Below are 22,419 nucleotides of genomic sequence, written 5' to 3'. Positions count from 1 at the left end.
TTTGACAATGACAGCACTAAATGTGTATATAATTGTCTCAATAACACAGCATGGGTGATGTAAAAAAAAAATAATGCCACTTAACTTATTTAAAAAAAATCAAAAACCATACAAACAACAATGAAGCATTCTCTCTAATTATTCCAAATTTTGTAATTATGAAGAAACTCGATTTCCCAAAACCTAACACATACATCTGTTATCTCTCTTGCTCTGTCCTTCTTTTCCCCTCTCCCCCTCTTTCACTGTCTCACTTCTCTCTATCTCTCATATAACACACACACGCACACACAAGTTGACATTTTGACAGAGATACAACATTAATGGTACACATTTTGTCTTCTTACATATTGACCATTGACCTGTATATCACTTTTTTCATGGCCGACTGATGCTCTTTACTCTGTACAAGTGAATGCTATGATAATGACGATGATGGTAATGTTCATTTGTAATGCACAAATGAGTTTTATTACATTCCACATGTTGTATGATATATGCTTGCAACAAAAATGGCCGTTTTCTTATGTTGAACCCTTTTTGAGGATGGCTGGGTATTATAATGACCAGTTAGTCGATTATACTGATTATATTAATGGTACTGAAGGTATTTTATTTGAAAATAATGAATACATTCCTACAATTTTGAGTGTGCCAAACCTTTTTGGATTTTTATTTGCAAAACGGAGTTACCTACCCTGATTACAAATGTTTTATTTTGGGGGTCAGGGCTATTGAATTTTTTTAAATTCTTTTAAAGGTATTTCTTCAGTATAGCAAAAAATCAATATCATTCTTGTCATATTTAAAAAGTGTCCGCGGTCCCTAATGATAGTGCCATACCCAAAAATTTCTTTCTGGCAGAAACACTGTTATCTATATATACTAATATATATACGTTGATATGGCAAAGGTAATCGTTTTAGTTTGTATGCATTACTGCAATATAGATACACTGACTGACATTAGTCTAATCACGATTAGTATCAACAGGTTCACCAAGCGAAGACGGACAACACATGTCAACAGTGTCCTTTTTTGTCGCTATCGCAGCTGCATTTCATTTTCTGCAACCAGGTGTAATAAATATTTATAACAATTTACATGTCAACATGTCAGTTCTGAAATATACCTGACTCTGTACTCTGCCATTTTCTGTAACAATCCAATGTGTCGATCCACTTGTTAACAAACATTGTTCTAAAATGAGGTTTACAACTAACACCACAACCATGGTCGTCGCCATGTTGGGTGATAATCAAGCTCATAAATATTCACGAGATGGGCTCCTTCGAGTGTAAACACGCTCCACACAGTAGCCGGAGTAGGCCAACACTGGCTATTCGTCTGTGTTCAGCGACAGCGAGCGACGCTAACGTTTGCGAACTATTTGACTGGTCCCCGGTGTAGTCATTTGATTTAACGTTAAGCGCATAAATCAGTCTAGCGAATGTTTGTCTACTCCGTTTTGCTGAACTCGGCTAACACGCTACGCATGAACTTGCCTACGGACCAACGTGGCAGCCAGTCATTTGCGTCCCGGGAAGCATCGTGTAGCGTCACGTTCCATACGGCATGCCGTTAATCGTTATCATTGGCTGGTTATTGTCTGATATCTTATTTATATGTTATTGTTCGATGACAGCATTTAAAGTTCAAAATAATCGATCCGCTTTCATTGGCGTTCTTTACAATACAATACAATACAATACAAAATGCTTTATTAAGCCCCGGTCACACTGTCGAGGATCAGGACGCCGCGGGTTAGCCACGGATTCGGTCCGTAGAGGTCCGTAGCTGTCCGTATTAAATCCCTGATCAATCGTAGTAGTACTTGTATGTCCGTGAAAATTTTGAACATGTCCAATAATTCATCACGGATCGAACAACCGTAGTAGGCCTACATTCTTAATGATCCGTAGAAGAACGTAATAATCCGTTTAATCCGTAATAAACCGTACTTAAACCATTCTTATCCGTACTTAATTGTAGTAATCCCCGGCCTTAAGCCTCGGTTACACTGTCAAGGATCAGGATGTCGGGTTAGCTACGGATCGATCCGGCATCATTCGTGACAATTCGTTGTGGTCCGTAGGCCTACTAAACTGTAGCGATCCGTTGCGCCCCCCGTTGTCAATTAACCCCTATCCTTAATAATCCTTGGTTTGTCCGTCGAAAACCGTAGTTAAACCGTGGTGAATCCGTAGGGGACCGCCGATAGACCACTATCCGGGGTCATCCGTGAGGTTTTCATCCGTCGTGGATCTTGCCAGACGACACTTGGCAGTGTGACCGGGGCTTTATCGTGATTACATATGGTGTATACATGTATATACTTATTATATAGCCTACATATAAACACAGTCTGATGAGAATTTTTAATTACGTGCACGTAGTTTTGAGGTGAAGATTCTGCGATATTTCTGAATAATTCTATAGCCTAATACAAATGCAGAACATGTAATAGTCATGAACAAAAGAAAAACTAGCGGAGCTTTGTCTAGTCTAGTTGTCTGGAATGAATTTGTCCTAATGAATAAAAGGACGGACAGTCAGATACTTTAAAGTTTGTTTTGTTTAACGACATCACTAGAGCACATTGATTTATTAATCATTGGATGGCAAACATATGGCCAATTTGACATATAGTCATAGAGAGAAAACCCGCAGTATTTTACCATTAGTAGCAGGTCAGGTCATGTCATAGGTTTTAACGTGCACATTCAGAATAAGCTGTTGTAGCACACGCCTGTCAGTCGGATACAAATGTACATATGCTAGGCCTATGAGAAATGAAAACTTGCGAAAACCATTTTCGTTTTGCGTAACCCATTATGTTCATGTAAATGATGTTCTAAAGTTAATGCGCGAACGCAAAATAGGTTAGGCCTACTTAAAATTAGATATGCGTGAGTGATGCGCGAACAAAACGATTGTTCACGCAATTTTTAGTCACCTGCGGATACGAATAAATTAACAAATGAATGAATGAATGTTTAACGACACCCAGCAGAAAAATGCACATCGACTATTGGATGTCACAAAGGGTAAATATATGGAAATATTATTTATATAATTATGTAAAACCACAGTGTAAGACGCTGTAGGGAAAAGTATAATGTAATGCATATACACTGGTGGAGGAAGCGGGGTGGGGAGTGGGTGCATGTGCCCTCACTTTGTAACAGCAGCGATGGTTTATATATATTTATACATGTATTTGTGTGTGTGTGTGTGTGTGTGTGTGTGTGTGTGTGTGTGTGTGTGTGTGTGTGCGCACGTGCGCGCACCCCCCCCCCCCCCCCCACACACACACACTTTTTGGCACCTTCCTACGCTCGTGGTATATATGGATTTTTAAAACATGTGAACTGATTCGGAACAAAAAGTTGATCGTGTCTCTCTGCACATAACGCAGTCCAAAGTTAAAGTTTGATTTATTTAACGACAGCACTAGATCATATTGTCTTATTACTTATCGGCTGTTGGATGTCAAATATACATATGTGTGTGTGTGTGTGTGTGTGTGTGTGTGTGTGTGTGTGTGTGTGTGTGTAGTCTTAAGAGTGGAAACCTGGTACATTTTTCCATTAGTAATTGTAGAAAGGGATCTTTTATATATGTCATCCCACAGACAGAACAGCACATACCTTTGATGTGCCAGTCGTGGTGTACTGGCTGGAATGAGAAATAGCCCAATGGGCCTACCGACCAGTCACCGCTTTTAATACAACTGATCTACGTGTCGCCATGATTTGAAAATGCATGGTACGTATGGGCTATATGCGCGTATTCGAAAGGAGGGGGCGGGGCTGCTGTGGTGCTTAACAGACTCAACGTTGCATAGTGGTGCCTCCCTCGTTCAGGCCTATTAACTTTTGCTTTGAAATATAAACATATGGTCCAAATTTACGAATGGAATGCTGGGTTTTTTAAACGCAGGTGTTTAAGCATTGTAAATACATGTAGCCTACGCATGTAAGTCAAAAACAAGCTTTGTAAATTCGACCCTATACCATCAACTATATTCCCACAAAAATACGTTGCAACCTCATCCTGTATATTCTATAAGGTGTCCTTTTTAAATACTGCACCCTCTTTTTAGACAAATCCTGTATCCGCGCCTGAGCCCCTGCGTGTGCTGTAACCTCACCGTGGTGCAGGGGTGTAACATTCTCTTTGAGAATGGCCAATACAGCACAAATTGAAGTTTGGAGTAAATTTCGGTGTCCATAAAATTCTGTGATATTTGTATTTGTATTTTTGCACAGTTCTTTACACTGTTTTTTGTTTAAACCTTGAATTTTTATATTGATGTTGGTCATCACTTTATTTATTTGTTTGCATTACCATAGTTTGACACCCAATAGCCGATGTATTTTTCGTGCTGGGGTGTCGTTAAACATTCATTCATTCATTCATTCATTCCGCGCCTGATTTGGTAAATGCGTCCATGAACCATTGAACGCAAGGAGCTCAAGTTCGTCCGATATGTAGTCGCTCTCCAACACGACGATAACCAGTGTCCCACGACGATAACCAGTGTCCTACGACGATAACTAGTGTCCCACGACGATAACCAGTGTCCCACGACTGGTTTAGTAAAGATCGTAGTATGTGCTATCTTGTCTGTAGGAAAGTGCATATATACTGATGGAAAGAAATAAGGGAACACATCAAATTGTAGACCAAATTTAATTCACTTCTAGCATGGTAATGTCTGTATTTCATACCAAGTTGTAATGTGGGACTGAATGTCTGTAGTGTTGAATGTGCTGCTTATATGTTCCCAGTCAATTTCTAACAATATGAATTGATTTTTGATGCAGTCAGTATTTGTTGTTGCTATCTGTATGATCCTTTATTTCTTTCCATCAGTATATATATATATATATATATATATATATATATATATATATATATATATATATATATATATATATATATATATATATATATATGTATTAATGTATACATGTACACATGTAAATATATATATATATATATATTAAAAACCCTATGCTGCTACTGAAGAAATAGAGTCGGTTTCCTCTGAGACTATGTGTCAGATTTGCCAAACGTTTAACATCCAATAGCCTATGTTTAATAAATCAATGTGCTTTGGTTTAAATCTTGATTTAGATATTTGCCCTGCCTCGTCAAGAGTTGGACTGCTAGTCCCAAGATTGCTTCGCAGAACTGACCTAAACAGCGAGCCCGTAGTTCCAGTCTACACGAGACAGAATAAGAAATATTTTATATGTGGCGTAACCAGAGGGGCAGGGGCGAATCCAGGATTTTGTAAAGGGGATCACAAAATTCTAAAAAAAGGCAAATTCGAGTTTTTCAAATGTCAAATGTAAATGAGCCGAGCTCCCAAAGGGAGCGAAATAAAGATGCTCAGACGTGTTTTCGGGGCAGTTTAGTGTTAAATATATTGTGGATGATTTTTGTTAACGGTAATTAACAAGAGCACTCTAACACCTCAACCACACCTCTTTTTTCCTCAACCATCTTTTATATTTCCTTGTCACCTCGTAACACACTCAAAGAAAAGGTGACTGCCCATCCCCACAATGTGAGCCTTGAAGTACCGTCGAATGAGAGTATCTGCTCAACAGATATAGTACTCGTCAAGAACAGGTACTTTATATTGTGCTGGGGTGTCATTAAACATTCGTTTGTTCATTCGTTCGTTCGTTTTCACACGATAAAAAGGCATGTAAACCTACAATGTTTTTACAAAAAAGATAAAAACGTATTCGTTATGGCATGGTAAAAATAAGCTAATTAAGGTATTGTACCAGGCATCATTTTAGTTGAACGATGCATCATATATCGGGACATACACTGTAGACATGTTCATGTCCAAATAACGTTTTGGAAGCCCAGCTGCATAGCCTACATTGTATTGTAAAGAGGAAAAAAACCGCATACGCACACACGCGAACACAACGGAATAAGACATGCCATAAATCAACAATTTAGAGGAACGGAGGGAAATAATGTGCATATATTTTTATTTTATTATTAATACTGTGTTCAACAATGGCGACAGATTACTTTTGTGCTCTAGCGATGTCGTTAAACAAAATAAACTTTAAAAACTTCGTAATTTAAAAAAAAAAAAAAAGTGTACTTACATTTGTATTTTGTATTTTGCATTAATAAACGATATTATAATATGGAAACTAGACCCTGCAAGCTTTAAAAATGTTGGTCATTTATAGAATGTTTTAATGTTGATATGTACATATATAGATAATATTTATATGTCATATTTCAATTGTAGATGAAGAGAGCCCACCAGCTCAAACAAATGATTCAAGGCCATTCAAGTAAAATTTTCATTGACAAAATATGAACATATGAGAGTTCTGAGCGTAATTATATATGAGTACTACAGACACCGTAGTTATAAATATTCTTAAGTCAAAGTATTATTCTTATCTACCTAAATTAAGTGTGTAGATAAGTAACATACGATGTTTACGAAGACGGGAGTAAGGTATGTACCACTAAACATAATTATCCGGCTGGTCAGATATCGCAGTTAATACCGGCCACTAGGTCTGCCATTGGTTAAATGAGACAGTGTTAATTTGTTCTAAAAACGAAATAACAACCAGCACTCCCCACCCCAACCCCCACCCCCACCCCCCAAAAATATCAAAAGCAACAACAACAAAAAAACAAAACAAGAGATTTTATCTGGGCAATAAATTCATGACATTTTATTCCATCTAGTAATAGCTTTATTGTTGTTGTTATTAATATTAATATTTATTATTATTATTATTATTATTATTATTACAATTATTATTATTGACACTTATTTTCGTGTTTTTTCAATTAACGTTCAAGCACGCTGTCCTGGACACACACCTCAGTTATCTGGGCTATTTGTCCAAGACAGTGGGTTAGTTGTTAGTTATTAGTGGTTAGTGAGAGAGAAGAGTGTGTAGTGATCTTACACATACACATTAGTCGTTAAAACTCGCTCTGGGTGGAAGCCAGTAACGGGGTGCGAACCCTGTACCTACCAGCCTTATGTCCGATGGCTTAACCACCGAGGCTGGTCAGTAATAGCTATAGTATCACTGTGTCAAGTAGTGCTTGAAACATGTATGACGTACATGTAAAACGTGTGAAACTAGGAGTGTTGTAAAAACATCCTATTATATATATCGTAAATGAGCCATGAAAGGTTCAACTTTCTTCAGTTAATATTTTGGGGAACCCTTTTGTCTACCAGGTATAGTAACCTTTATAAATTAATAGACTAATATGGAGTGGAATTTAACTCAGTCGGTTGAGTGCTCGCTTGAGATGCTTGCGTCGCAGGATCGAACCACCTCAGTGGATCCATTCTCTCTCGTTCCAACCAGTGCACCTGGTCAAAGGCTGTGTTGTCTGCTTTCCTGTCTGTGGGAAAGTACATATAAGAAGATCCATGGCTGCATTAGGAAAAATGTAGCGGATTTCCTCTGATGACTACGTGTCAGAATTTTCAAATGTTTGACATCAATAGCCGATGATTAATTAATCAATGTGCCCCAGTGGTGTCGTTAAACAAAACAAACTTTAATAACCTAATAATTTTAAATTGCATAGTATAAGAACTGTGTTAGCCTCAGTGGGGGGTCCGTTAGAACCCCCACAGTCTACGCCCATGAGTTGTTAAACTCTCTAAGTGGGAGCCGGTACCAGGACGCGAACCAGCCGTTCGATTGCTTAACCACTACATTAGCAAGGCCGGTGTGTTAACTTTGTCGCGTATGGGATTTTATTTGGTATAGTACAACCATTACATTCCCATTACATGTTTTACACGAGCATTGTTCATTGGTTATAATAATAAAATTAAGCCAATCGAATTCGTGTTTACATTTTAGGGTACAAGGGTAGACAATCACGTGTGTTTTCTTTGTAATGGGGTACAGATTCTAAACGAAGTGGATTGAATCAGCTGTAAGTGTCTGTAAAACCCGGATTTATTCTGTTTGACTTTTAAACTATCAATACATTTTTGTTTTGAAATCAGTTAAGTGCTTCTGTTACTTTTCATTCAGTGAGCAAACCTTCAATTTCCCCACATCAGATCAACCTCACTCAGCTTGCCTCAGTCTTTCAACTCTTAACTCTAACAGTCTAAGCTCTTTCAGTCTTTGCTGGTCCAGTCAGCATTTCAGTCATTCGTCAGATACCAAAACATTTTACCGATTTCATGAAAATAGTATGCCAGGCAAGCTTCCTTGTATTCTTTACTTAATTGTATATCCATGATGTTTTTACTAGTGTTTTGCAGGGCTTCTAGAATTTTTATAAAATCCACTAGCCACGGGATAATGGGTATGATGGGATCAGTGATTTAAAAAATGTACTAGCCACAATTAAAAATTAACTATCCCTACTCTACTAAATAATAGTAATAATGAGATATGTCACCTAAAGAGTGAAATAGAGCCTAGAAAACACTAACAATGGGTGGTTGAGGTGGGGACAGGATATTCATATTTACAAAATAGACTTAACTGTAACATTCGACCTTTTTTCCCCTAGCCGTCAGGCATGGCAATAGTAGTTATTTACTAGCCCAACATTGAATATCACTAGCCATGGGAGTGGAGCTACCATAATCTAGAAGCACTGTGTTTTGGCAAGACATGACAGACAACACTTTGCAAGGAACATTTTGCTCAATTATCAATATCACCGGTCTTGGTGGTGTTGCGATTAAGCCATTCTCGGAACCGGCGTGACGTCACACGGCCTAGTTATCGATCATCCAGGCTTTGAGGGTGAAGCAAAGCCTTACTGATTACTGTTTAACATAGAATAAAGTTATCACAGGCCTCGAAATTCGGTGTTAAAAGGGCAGGCTATAATAGCCTTTAAAAATCAAGGAAATGAAGGGCACCAAGGCTAACCTAAAAGGCACAAAGGCTACGTTCATACATTTTCAAAGGGCACCAAGGCGGTCTTTTTTTTTTAGGAAGTCGAATTAACCAGAAAAAATACATTTATCTGTAATTCTGTTAAATTGGTCATTCATCAATAAATCAAAGTATTGTAGTGGAGTCATTAAACAAAATAGTATTTTAATTTTTTTGTGGTGTCCTTAAAGACGACTTTGGTGGAGAGAGATTATGACGTATCTGGTCTCCTTGAACAAACACTGCTGCTGTTCCATCTCATTACAGCAGGTAATGGATCAAAGTCAACTGGTTTCGGACCATCTGAGCAGATGGAGTATGACTGAAAGAAAATTATATTTGAATGGCTGGACAGTTAACATTAAAGAAATAAAATAAAATAATCTATAATAAAAGTAGATCTCCAGAGAATCATTGTAGAATACAGGTACTAAGTTTCAGATTTAACCAATCAAGATTTCTATTTCCACTTTACAATCTCATTAATTAAAAAAACACCTCAACAACAACAACGTTTTTACAAATTTAGACATCTTTACTATTTTGTGGAGACTACCAAGAGAATGTGTATTACGTTTCAGAACAATACAATCAAAGCTTTAGGAAAAGGGATGAAATGTTCAGTGTTAAATTATTTGAAATACAAATAATTAAATAAATAAATGTTCAAACCAAATCATTTAGGTTTTTAAAAATTTAATCTTTATATTATTTTTGTTGTAAATTCTATATTTAACAATAATAAAAAAAATCCACTCTAATTTCAAATTTTTCTCTAACAAACATAATTGTAATAAGATTAACTAAATAACCCATTTAATTATAGAATAAAAAATGGAGGGAAATCCCATTCTGTCATGTGACCGTATCCACAAAAACGTAAACATTGTCGGACACCATGGCCTATTTTCTTGAGTATGTTTTCAGCATTTATGGATTAATATATATGTGTGTGTGTGTGTTAAATGGAGGTTGAGGGGGATGTGCGTGGGGGGGGGGGGGGGGGGGGCAGCAGCGATGGTTTTTATACACCCCACCCCACTTTTTGGCACCTTCTTACGCCGTGCCCTAGACCCAATCACTGGCATTATTAGAGACTGGACCCAGACTAGACATGCCTGGACGTTGAATGGATATGAGCATAACTAATTTGTTTGAAATTGGAATCATTAACATGTGCTCTTATTAGGTACCACGGTAATTGGTGACACACGAGATCGCATGACAGTACGGTAACGTGTTTGTTAAAAAAAAAATTAACATGCTCCTATACCACGAAGGTTTCAAGCATGGGTAACGTGTGGCGATTAAACAGCTTTTATTACAAACTGCTAAATACTGTAGGCCCATAGAGGAAAATATATCGTATTATCGTAACTCCAGTCATCTCATACAATGTAAGTTTATTTTCCAAAAAACAAAGTGCGATCTCAACAAAACAATCAAGGATCATGCACAGACTACAAGTCATCGCGTTTTTTTTCTGCATGCAAAGGTGAAGGTCATTTGAAGAAGACGTGGTACAATTTTCGTTGTTGGCTACTGCTTAGGCCTAGTACCCAGAATTTAATATACACGGGTGTAGCCTGTAGGAAGATACCCAAAAGTGGGGTGGGTGGGCACACAGACACACGTATAAAATTAATATATAAACCATTGATGCTGCTAGAAAGGGTATCAGGTCGTTTCGTAACCATACCGTTTCGTACCATACCGATTCGTACCCATAAGCATACCAGTTAGTACCCAAAGGCATACCAGTTCGTACCCAAAGGCATACCAAACAGAGGCATAAATTAAAACAAAAAGTTGTATTCTTCTATCAAAAATGTATTATATCGGACAATGTAGGCATTATTAGACCTAAAAAAAAAGTCCACATTCCAAAAACATGGGATATCAGATCTTATTATATTTTTGTTATATGTGCATGCGTGTGCGCACGTAAGTACGTGTGTGTGTATGAATGTTTTTGTTTTGAGCATATATACGTACGAAGAGAGGATCGGTCTTGCGAAATATTCCGATCGATATCTCGGAACGGTTATGCATAACAATAAACACCATCGCTGCACTGTGGAATCGATTCCACAAGACACAAGACAAAAAAATTGCTCTTTGACTACGAAAAGGTATGATTTTTGGTTACGAAAAGGTATGCTTTTTGGTTACGAAACGGCATGCTTCAGTAATGCACAGCACATAATTGCTCATTTAATGCTTATAAAAGATACTGAGTGATTATTACAACAATTTTTTTGCTAAATGTTACAATATGTTTGTAATATAACATTATAATTGTGTATTTAAAAAAAAAAAAAAAAATGTTAGGTGTAATGTATGACATTATTTAATTGGTTACGAACTGGTATGCTAGTGGTTACGAAACGGTATGGTACGAACGTGTTTGGGTACGAAACGTCTAGAAACCCTACAAAGTGCCCCCTTCCTCGCTTCCTACGCCAGTGATGTATAGGCCTATCAACTGCTGAGCATGGGTAATAATTAAATAAACGGAATATTCAAGAATAACCACAAACATTAAACAGTTCACATTTATTTCAGTGTTTCAGTTAATTGGGAATACATTAATTCGAGTGAGTTTAGCATGGGTCCGTCCAATAGGCTAATAAACATTAAAACTATAAGTCCGTCCCACAGAGAACGCCTTTTTTTATTACTATGAAATTTACTACAAGTTATTAATTTCTAAGCCGATTGATTTGTAAATTGCACACAAAATTAGTATTGTTTTGTTATTTCCAATACACTTTTACTTTTCTTGTTACGTCAAACAAAACTGAAATTAATAGCAAAAAACATTTTTTATAGAATGATGGGACAGACTTTTTTTTATAATTTCAAAATTTGTCATGAAGAATATCGATAACAACAGTCCCAAGTTCAGCCATCAAACGTTTGTCTAAGGTCTCACTACACAGATCACTTCCGGGTGACAGTTCATTCATCACGGTCCACTATAGTTCCTAATTGGGACACATGTTATGGGTCACATATTCACTTCTAGCAAATGGTGAAGAATTAAAACAATATGTATGTTTAATGGTAAGCCTTCTGGCTGTATTTTGCCCATGTTATTTTGTAATATTGTGCATCGACCTTTTGGGACATGGGTATATAGCGCAAGTGACAGCCGGAGTGAATCGGTTAATGAACCACCTATTCGGACCGGTACTACAGCCAGATGCGGTCATATAGCAAAAAACTGAGACGGAAATGTTCTCAATTTTGGAGTGAAAATAAATGCTTAGATAATGTATGTTTGCAATGTTGTATTTTTGTTATTGCCAACGAGAACCCGTTCTATGGGCAATCTTCGCTTGAAGTTGGGCAGTTTAACATGGGTTTCAATGGCAGATGACATCTGTGTAGTGAGACCATAATGTAAAACATGAAATTACTGTCTATCCCAAAATATATAAGTTTAGCAAGCCAAAATGAAAATGTACTAGTGTAGCATCCTTATAAAAGGTAATTACATCGATGTGGATTTCAGCCAAGTGTATGGGGGCCCTATTTGGGTAAATATTGCAAACATGTCAATTTTATTTATTTTTTTAGTTTTTTCTTTTTCTTTTCTTTTTATTTTTTAGGGGTGTGTGTGTCAAAATGTATATTCTAGTATACTTACATGTAATAAATAAATTGATCTGAGTGTCTAACACTGAGTTTCTTATTGTAAAAGGTCAAAATTCAAGGTCACAAGGTCAATATCCAAATTCACCCTAATTTCTGTGATTTTGTGCATAATGCATTTTTTCGAATGTACAGTCATAATGACACACAGTTTTGATGGTATTGTGAATATATAACATAGTATTCTACTATGAAAGTAGAATTTGTATCTGCCATTAATAATATGTGGATCTTCATGCTGAAATATACAGAAAAACACAGGATTTCAACACTTCATTATGAAACAATTGTTGCCCATAGCAACAATTGATGGAAACTAATATTTTTAATGAACTAACTAGATAATTAGCTTCTTGGTATGTTCCCCATATCAGAACTACCAACAAGGTCATACATTACGATATAGTGGCTGCTTGTTTGATGACCATCTATTGTGTGGATGACCAAGGAGTAACAATGTGATATGAAGTTTTATTGCATGGTATGGTGCATCTATCTTTTGGTGTATTGGTTAGAGTTCATAAGTTACATGGCTCTAGTATAGCTTTTCATGGTGTAAATGACCCAAATTATCAAACTGACTTCAAACCAAGTTTGACAAAATCGGTCACTAGACTTTAAGGTCTCACTACACAGATCACTTCCGGGTGACAGTTCATTCATCACGGTCCACTATAGTTCCTAATTTGGGACACATGTTATGGGTCACATATTCACTTCTAGCAAATGGTGAAGAATTAAAACAATATGTATGTTTAATGGTAAGCCTTCTGGCTGTATTTTGCCCATGTTATTTTGTAATATTGTGCATCGACCTTTTGGGACATGGGTATATAGCGCAAGTGACAGCCGGAGTGAATCGGTTAATGAACCACCTATTCGGACCGGTACTACAGCCAGATGCGGTCATATAGCAAAAAACTGAGACGGAAATGTTCTCAATTTTGGAGTGAAAATAAATGCTTATATAATGTATGTTTGCAATGTTGTATGTTGTTAGTGCCAACGAGAACCCGTTCTATGGGCAATCTTCGCTTGAAGTTGGGCAGTTTAACATGGGTTTCAATGGCAGATGACATCTGTGTAGTGAGACCTAACGTTCGTGAACTATTTGACTGGTTCTCAACGTGGCCATTTGGTTTATTGTGAAGCGCATAGACCAGTCTAGCGGACGTTCTTCCACTCGGTCTGGTTGAATGCAGCTGACATTTAAATAGCTAATAATAATAATAATAATAATTTTTACCTGAAATAATGAAAACGTTTTGGCAATTTTTGTCATCTTTAGTCTTCTTTTTCTTCTAGGCATGGTTTAGCCTATTTAAAAAAAAAAAATTTCCCCGGGATTCTTTTTCGGCTATTTACGTTTTTTTCTCGTAAATGTACGACGTTAAAACTTTCGGCAATTTACTGTGGGGTTTTCCCCCGTAACGCTGTACGTTTCAACCGTAATTTATCATTTGTTACGTTCGATGTGCAATTATAATACATGACCAAAAAACTGTATATAAACACTACCGAGTTACATCGAATTCTTGCATGTTTAATGTTTTAAAATAAAAGTTAGGGTTATACAAGTTTTGAAGAAGAAAAAAACATACACAAAAGGGGCACCACGGCAGGCAATTAAAAGGGCACGGTTATTCATAGCCGTAAAGTAACTGGTATTTTTGAGGTATCACGGCACAGGCACAAGGCAGTACGGCAAATGCCGTGGAGCCGTCGTGAATTTCGAAGCCTGTTATCATGTTAACATTTTGCATGCCTTGCATATTGTCATTTATTTTCTGTAGCTAACACACTTTGCAGGATGTCTTATGAGTATTATAGCAGCTTGGGTTGTCATATAAGAGAAACGAACAATGGGAATCTGAATTAGTACAATCTATATTTATTACCGACGTGTTTCCGTATACCTTATATGTTGAGGGGACCTGACTAGAGGCAGGTTGGGCAGAATATAATTTTTGTTGATGCAATTTTCAGGTAATATTAATTGTAAATTTTAACAACTTTGAAATGATAAGATAATTATTAATATTATAATAATTATGATGTGGGCTACAAAATATATAATTTGTATGTATAATAATAAAATTTATATGCATGATTCAAGATAATTATTTTTATGATTTAACATAATTATTTTATTTCCAAATAGAATGTAATAATTAAACAATTGCAAAGTTGTTACTTTAAAAACTTTAAATTACAGTATTATTATTGTCATTCTTATTATATAGATGTAATGGCAACAGTGAAAATGTTCCACTGAATACATTCTTTTATTCTTTAAAAAAAAAAGTTTCTTGAAATAATGATTTAACAAATTGTGAAATTATCTCATGATATTGGCCTTCCTTACCGATTGAATGCAGGCGAAAAGAAAATAGCAATAAAAAATATAGCCAACCTCAGACCTTGTCATCTAAGGGGAGTTATTATCTCTCTCTAGCTACCCATCACTCCCCTGAGATTAGTTCAAGGAGAATAATATATAGCTCCCTTTGACATGTGAATATTAATATTTTAAATTGCCCCTCATAATCTAAATTAGGGGAGCAATTACTATCTCCCCTCAGTTATTTTCATGTCATGGTCTACAACCTACTAAAATATAGTGTTACCTCATCAAACAAACATACAAATGTTTTAATAATAGGGTTTAACATGGTATATTTATTAATAAAATACAAAAACTTACCTGAGTAAATAATGGTTAATATATATACTCACGGCCAAAAGAAACTTTACAAATGAAAACAAAATTTAGTTTTTGAAAACATCCATATAACCTAATGTAACCAATTGCATAAATAATCACCCAAACGTAACCAACTTTTTACAGTACGTTTGAAACATAGCGTTGCATACTTTTCATGCCGAGCAAAACAAATATCGAAATCACGTTTTCCAGGACCTACGAAATTCACCCGTGCAATAATTGTATTAAAATGAGCCAGGATACTGGTAGGGTATGCATTTGATAGAAAACCACCAAAAGAATGCCACGACGTACTGTAGAACAACGTGATCGAGCCATAGGTATGATACAAGTTGGGGCATCTAACGCTCATGTCGCAATGACGTTTGGATGTTCCAGAGTTGCTGTTGGTAACTCGATACCAACAGATAGGTTGGACATAGGACAGGCCAAGAACGGGTAGACCACGTGTCACAACTCAACGGGATGACCGATACCTACGAACATTAATCCTACGTAATCGTTTTCTGACGAAGATTACGTGCTGCTGGTATCATAGCCTACAGACCCTACCGTGGGACCACACTGACAGACCAACACCGTCGGCTTAGACTACGATGGGCCAGGCATGTGAGGCGTTGGCTGATTCGTGATTGGCGAAGGGTTCTCTTTTCCGATGAGAGTAGGTTCTGCCTGTTCCGTGGGGATGGGAGAATAAGAGTGTATAGGTGTAGAGGAGAACGTACAGCCCGTTGTTGCGTTAATGAAGTCGAACCTTTCGGAGGTGGTAGTGTGATGGTGTGGGGAGGCACCTGTGGTGATCAGACCAATGAACTTGTCATTATTGATGGCCATCTGAACGCTCAATGTTACTAAGTGCTAAGACCAGTTGTTATGCCATTCCTACAGCAACAGCCTCAAGGGATCATGTTCCAGCAGGATAATGCGAGACATCACGTTGCTCGCATTGTTCAGGACTTCCTCCATCAGAACAACGTTAACGTCTTGCCATGGCCTGCACGCTCTCCAGACATGTCACCTATAGAACCTCTTTGAGACTACCTTGATCGCCAGATTCGACAGAGACAACAGCTCCCACTCAACAGACAACAACTGCAACAATCCCTAGTTGAGGAATGGCGACACATCCCGAATGACGTAAACAGAAGGCTGACTACATCTATGCGAAGACGTGTGCCTGCATGTATCCGAGCTCATGGGGGTCAAACACGTTATTAGAGACATTATCGAGTCTAAAATACCTCATTTTGCTCGACTTCATTGTGTGACATTTCAGTGTAAATTTGGTTTTTGACCCCACATGTAACTTTCAAATTATGACGTAATTGTTACCTGCAGTCACGTTGCTTTTGTTGATAATTTACATTTGGTATTGAACTATTAAATAATATCACAAATAATGTTATTCTTATTATTTTCCGTTTCTCTACAAATTCAAATATAATACTTGTAAAGTTTCTTTTGGCCGTGAGTATATATATATATACAGTAGAATCTCATTGGTTCGAACACCCAACGGTCAAACCTACCGGTATTCTCGAACCAAGAACAATGTCTCGATTTTTTCTCTCTATTAAACCCTTTTATTTTGGTGCTGATTGGTCGAATACCCCTGGTGTCGAACAGAAGCTTTCTCTTGAACCACTTTATTGGTCCGAACTGTAAAATGAAACCCTATTTAGCTCGAACGACTAAGTCTATCTGAAGAAATACAAAAAATTATTTATGTACACATTTTTCATCGACCCTTTCACGTCAGTCACAAAGTAAGTTATTATAAATTCAGAAGTGGAACGAATTAATCCTAGATCATATGCCGGCTTATCTTGTTGTTTATTTAGCACCTATCGGTAATTATCTTTCTAGTACAGACAATTGTACTACGATAATTGTTAGCTGAATGAACCTTGCATGTAACACCAATCAATTGGTGAGCCTAGGAAGGCCTCGCCGGTTTACTTTAAGCATTTTAATCGCTACTCTATGCATGAGCGTCGGCATATCTTGTTTTTAACTTGAAATACATGAGAGATCAATGTAATGTAGTGATTGCAACAATAACTGGTAAAGGGTCTCCACCTGTGCTTCAAGCACTTTCATTTTTACTCAACGTTGTCAATATATCACTAAAGATTCTACAACAGCATAATAAAGAACGATTTTTTAAATTAATAAATATTTATAAATACAAACTACCAGTGTATCTCATCTGACATTTGACTGCGATTTCGTTACTCATGAGTCAATCGGACCATCTCGCCCAAGCCATTTCTACGGAAATATGCTAGGTGTTCCGATTGTTTTTGTGTAACAGAAGCACCCGACAACAGCCGAATGCATGGTTCAAACTACCCGATGGATCGAACAGACTTTGATGCACCGACAGTGTTCGAGCCAATGAGATTCTACTGTGTGTGTATATATATATATATATATATATATATATATATATATATATATATATATATATATATATATATACTCTTCAAAAGAAGAAACGCAAAACCACATTGTCGTAACATTTGGAGAATTGATTTCATTATTGAATGGTGAGTCCGATAATTACCAAATGTTGCAGGATTGTTCACAATTCACTCTAGTCCATTGTGAGTAAGTGATAGGACACACCACCAAAGTCAAGGTCATCTGGAGTCAATACCGGGTGTGGCCTCCGCGTGTGTTGACAACTGCCTGGCACCGCCTGCCCATTGAAGCAACCAGAGTACGGATGACGTCCCGGGGGATGGTGGCCCACTCGGCCTGCAAGGCTGCTGCCAGCTCGGGCAGGGTCTGGGGCTGTGGTTGTCGCTGTCGGAGGCGTCGGTCCAACTCGTCCCATAGATGCTCAATTGGGTTCAAATCCGGCGATATCGATGGCCAAGGAAGGACATTAATGTTGTTGTTCTGTAGGAAAGCCGTTGTGAGACGTGCTGTGTGAGGCCTGGCGTTGTCATGTTGGAACACTGCGTTGGCGTTGGCCATAACTGGAACGATGTGTGGCTGGAGGATCTGGTCAATGTAGCCCTGTGCATTCAGGTTGCCCTGCACGTGGACCAGGTCAGTTCTGCCAGTGTGTGAGATGGCTGCTGCCCACACCATGACACTACCCCCGCCGAATCTGTCCACTTCCTGCACGCAGTTTGCCGCATAACGTTCACCACGACGCCTATACACGCGACATCTTCCATCATGACGTCGGAGCAGAAATCGGGACTCGTCACTGAACCACACCTGTCTCCATCGCAGTTGAGGCCATTGTCGATGAATCTGGCACCACTGCAGTCGGAGTCGACGGTGTTGTGGTGTTAAGATGACACCTCGAACTGGACGTCTGGCACGAATTCCTACCTCACGTAGGCGGTTCCGTACGGTCTGGTCGGATATCCTGCGCAAACCTGGTATTGCTGCGGCTGTGGAGGTGGCAGTAGTCAATCGTTCCCGAAGGTGGCGTACCCGGATGTAGCGGTCCTGCCCGGGGGTAGTGACCCGTGGTCGACCGGATCTAGGGAGGTCACGTTTTGATCCATGTTGCTGGTAACGGTCCCACAGTCTGGAGATGGTGCTTGGGGACACATGGAATGCCCTGGCAACGGCCGTTCTGGATTCGCCTGCGTCTAGTCGGCCGATGGCATTGTTTCTCTGCGGTTCACTGAGACGTGGCATGTCCTGGATTGTCAACTGTCGGCCAGATACAGAGGCCAGGCAAGCGAACACCCTGCACTTTTATACTGTCGGTGTTCATGTTGCACGTGCAGACAACGCACGTGCAGTGGTGACATGGTTTGCACGTGGCTGCGTTTTTGCGAATATTCACATTTTGGAACTTTATTGTACAGTAGCTGCGTTTTATCGAATGTAACCGTGGGAATGTGTTTGGGACATGCAATGACCTTATATTCACAAAGCATGAACCGGTAGGAAACATAAAATCGGAGTTATAACCCATTTGTACCCTTTTGCGTTTCTTTTTTTGAAGAGTATATATATATATATATATATATATACAAATATGCTTATAGTTATGATTAGGGCCTCTACGAGTCCAAAATATTGGATTTGAACCCAATTGAGCATCTATGGGACGAGTTGGACCGACGCCTCCGACAGCGACAACCACAGCCCCAGACCCTGCCTGAGCTGGCAGCAGCCTTGCAGGCCGAGTGGGCCACCATCCCCCGGGACATCATCTGTACTCTGGTTGCTTCAATGGGCAGGCGGTGCCAGGCAGTTGTCAACACACGCGGAGGCCACACCCGGTATTGACTCCAGATGACCTTGACCTTGGTGGTGTGTCCTATCACTTACTCACAATGGACTAGAGTGAATTGTGAACAATCCTGCAACATTTGGTAATTATCGGACTCACCATTCAATAATGAAATCAATTCTCCAAATGTTACGACAATGTGGTTTTGCGTTTCTTTTTTTGAAGAGTATATATATATATATATATATATTGGTGTTGTTTTATATCTAGTCAAAGTGGATATTGCAGATATTTTCTTGTTCAGTCTTGTGCTATATTGGAATTGTTATTGCAATTCAAATTTAAGTAATACGTACAAAGCTAATTTTTGATAATATGCAACTGGAGAAAGGAGATGGAGGCAAATATCATGACTTAGTAAACTGATCTATATCAATATGCCTCTGCTAGACTACACATATTTAACCCAAGTTGCTTTAACCTGGGTTAAATTACCTCTTGTATAGATACACTTATGTAGCATATTATAGGAAAATGTATGAATGAGATGGTTAAATGCTATATTATTCTCCATATCAAACAGCGTTTTCAGAAAGGAAAACAAATATCAGATATGGCACATGACCATTTTATTGCAGGTAATTGCTGAAGCAGATTGCACACACACACACACACTGTTCTACGTTGCGACCAAAATGGTAGCCAATGCGACCAAAATGTTTGCGCTGACTGATTGAATTTATTATCGTCGCCCAAAAACATCTAAGTATTAAATTATTTGCCATGTGCGTTCAGAGTCCTAGCAGTGAAAACAAATGAAATTTGTTGACATCATTGTGCAGTCGGGACATTTCGCTATTTACGAAGTTGTCCGATTGATCACTGTGAATTCCGTATTAATTGTCAGTACAATTCGGAACTCATCGTTGATTTTAGTGATATGGTGAAAACAATCCAGATACTTGCGAAAACAATCGAGATATTTTGATTGGTGTGTTATTTTAATGCAGACAACCATTTGGAATATCTCAATTAATATCGATTTCTGGATCATGTATGTAATAAAGAAGTTCCGAATACTGTATTATACTATACATAACTGATTCACTTTGGTACATTAGTGGTGGTTGCATTCAATTGAAGAGCATGAGTAGAAAATCTAATAAAGGTTGCTCCCTCACTGTTCATACCATATACATTGTAATCAAACGTGCAAAAAGGAGACTGATTATTAAACAATGCATTACAAAATGAGCATTTCAACAATTACTTAACGCTCTTTGATGCACCATGCGATGCGTTACAAATGTTATGGGGGAGGGGAGGGGTTATTGGTCAAGACTTACTTATCGACAACGTCTTTAAAACAAAGTTATTTTTTTAAAGCATAAACTAAATACCGGCAACCATACATGGCCATATTTTCTATTAGATACATTTTTGATCAATTATTTATTTAAAAAAAAAAAAAAAAATAATAATAATAATTTCAAACCGAATAATGTAAACCTGCCAAAGTTTCCACTATGTAATTATTGAACGGACACAAGTGTTGCGTTTGATCTGCTAATCCATTACGCACGTACAATCGTTCAAATCGAATGCAGCACCATGTAGAAGCACGGCGAAAACTTTCAAAGCGGCAAAATGTTAAAATATTACAATTCTTTAGGAAAACGAAAATCTAAAACTTCAAACGCTAATCAAGAAGTAGAGACAGGTGAAACAAATACTGAAAAGTCAAATTAATTGAGGCCAATCTGAGAAATCTGCAGCTGAAACCGAAACAGAGCCAGCCAAAAAACTTAGAAAATTTAATGAAACTTCAGTTTCTGTGGCTTCAACATGGCGATAATACTGACACAATGCACTATACCTATTGTAGAAAAATTAGCAAGCATGTTGCTGGCATAAATCAAATGAGGGGAGACAGTTTTGTTTTTTTGTATACCCACCACCTACAAAATAATATTTTAGTTAAACGGTCGGATATATAGGAAAAACAATACCAGTCATATGAGGCATAGAATTATAATTACAGTCCCTCCCACCTCCCTCATGCGATCAATTCTGAAATGGTCCTCATTTCAAATTCATGATTGAGTGAAAACTAATCAATTTCACTGTTTCAAGCTATTTATTTAATTTAGCAGCATAAGTCATCTATAATGTTATGATGGTTACAACACATTCATAAATGATACAAAATGAGTAGTGTCACACTGTGGCGAGTAACATTTTAAGCTTGGCTAGTACATTTTTTTTGTCCACTAGCCAAAGAAGACTAAGTTATAAAACCGAGTGTAGAACACTGCATCTATTTCTTTTTTTTCATGGATGTCGATGGAATTGTGTATTTTATTTACAGTATAGTGTGGAAATTTTATCATTGCACATGCTTTAACCATTTTGGTTGCTATTAACGTCGGTTAGTGTCGACAAGCAACAACTTTAAACTCATCGTAGTCACATTCTGTGTGGGAAGCTATGGCGTTCCATCAGGTTTGTCACAATTTAGTGCATCTACCCAGAAGCGGCGTTTGGTCTCATCTTTTCGAAATTAATAAAACAATATTTTTTTTAACATCATGTTATGATCTATGCAGCCTACTGCACAACGTTTTTTAGGCACCATGGCCGTTAACTGCTGTAAATGATCGACAAAAGTTGCCTCAATTCATTATCAAACCATAGGTAACTAAGGAAAAGCTTCACCGCGTCATGTGATAAACAGTGGCGGCCAGGGGTCAAAGTACCTGTATGTTTGGTTCCGAGAATAAGGCTGGTGGGTACATGGTTCGCAGCTCTGTACCATCTCCCATCCAGAGCAGGTTTTAACGACTCAAGACCACTACACACTCTTTTCTCTCACTAACCATTAACAACTAATAACC

At 37.9% G+C, this 22,419-nt stretch overlaps 2 protein-coding genes across 4 annotated transcripts in view; one reads left to right on the top strand and one right to left on the bottom strand.

The window, feature by feature from the left end:
- LOC121381141 (tetratricopeptide repeat protein 17-like) overlaps positions 1 to 1,324 on the bottom strand; it is an 83,934-nt gene extending 82,610 nt beyond the window's left edge. For 2 of the 3 annotated variants that reach the window (XM_041510290.1, XM_041510291.1), the window contains exon 1: positions 1,133 to 1,324. In XM_041510290.1, coding sequence (XP_041366224.1) covers positions 1,133 to 1,246 — 114 coding nt within the window. In that variant the 5' untranslated portion in view covers positions 1,247 to 1,324. The remainder of the gene's footprint in view (positions 1 to 1,132) is intronic. The other variant, XM_041510292.1, reaches the window with a different exon arrangement.
- A 6,606-nt stretch (positions 1,325 to 7,930) lies between these two features.
- LOC121381022 (LARGE xylosyl- and glucuronyltransferase 1-like) overlaps positions 7,931 to 22,419 on the top strand; it is a 40,457-nt gene continuing 25,968 nt past the window's right edge. Inside the window, exon 1 of the mRNA XM_041510098.1 lies at positions 7,931 to 7,971. The gene's annotated coding sequence lies outside the window, so the exon portion shown is untranslated. The remainder of the gene's footprint in view (positions 7,972 to 22,419) is intronic.

This window comes from Gigantopelta aegis, chromosome 9 (genome assembly GCF_016097555.1).
Source record: "Gigantopelta aegis isolate Gae_Host chromosome 9, Gae_host_genome, whole genome shotgun sequence".
Lineage (NCBI taxonomy): Eukaryota > Metazoa > Mollusca > Gastropoda > Neomphalida > Peltospiridae > Gigantopelta > Gigantopelta aegis.
The sequence above is the reverse complement of the archived record's forward strand: the minus strand, read 5'-3'. Positions and strand labels throughout refer to the sequence as shown.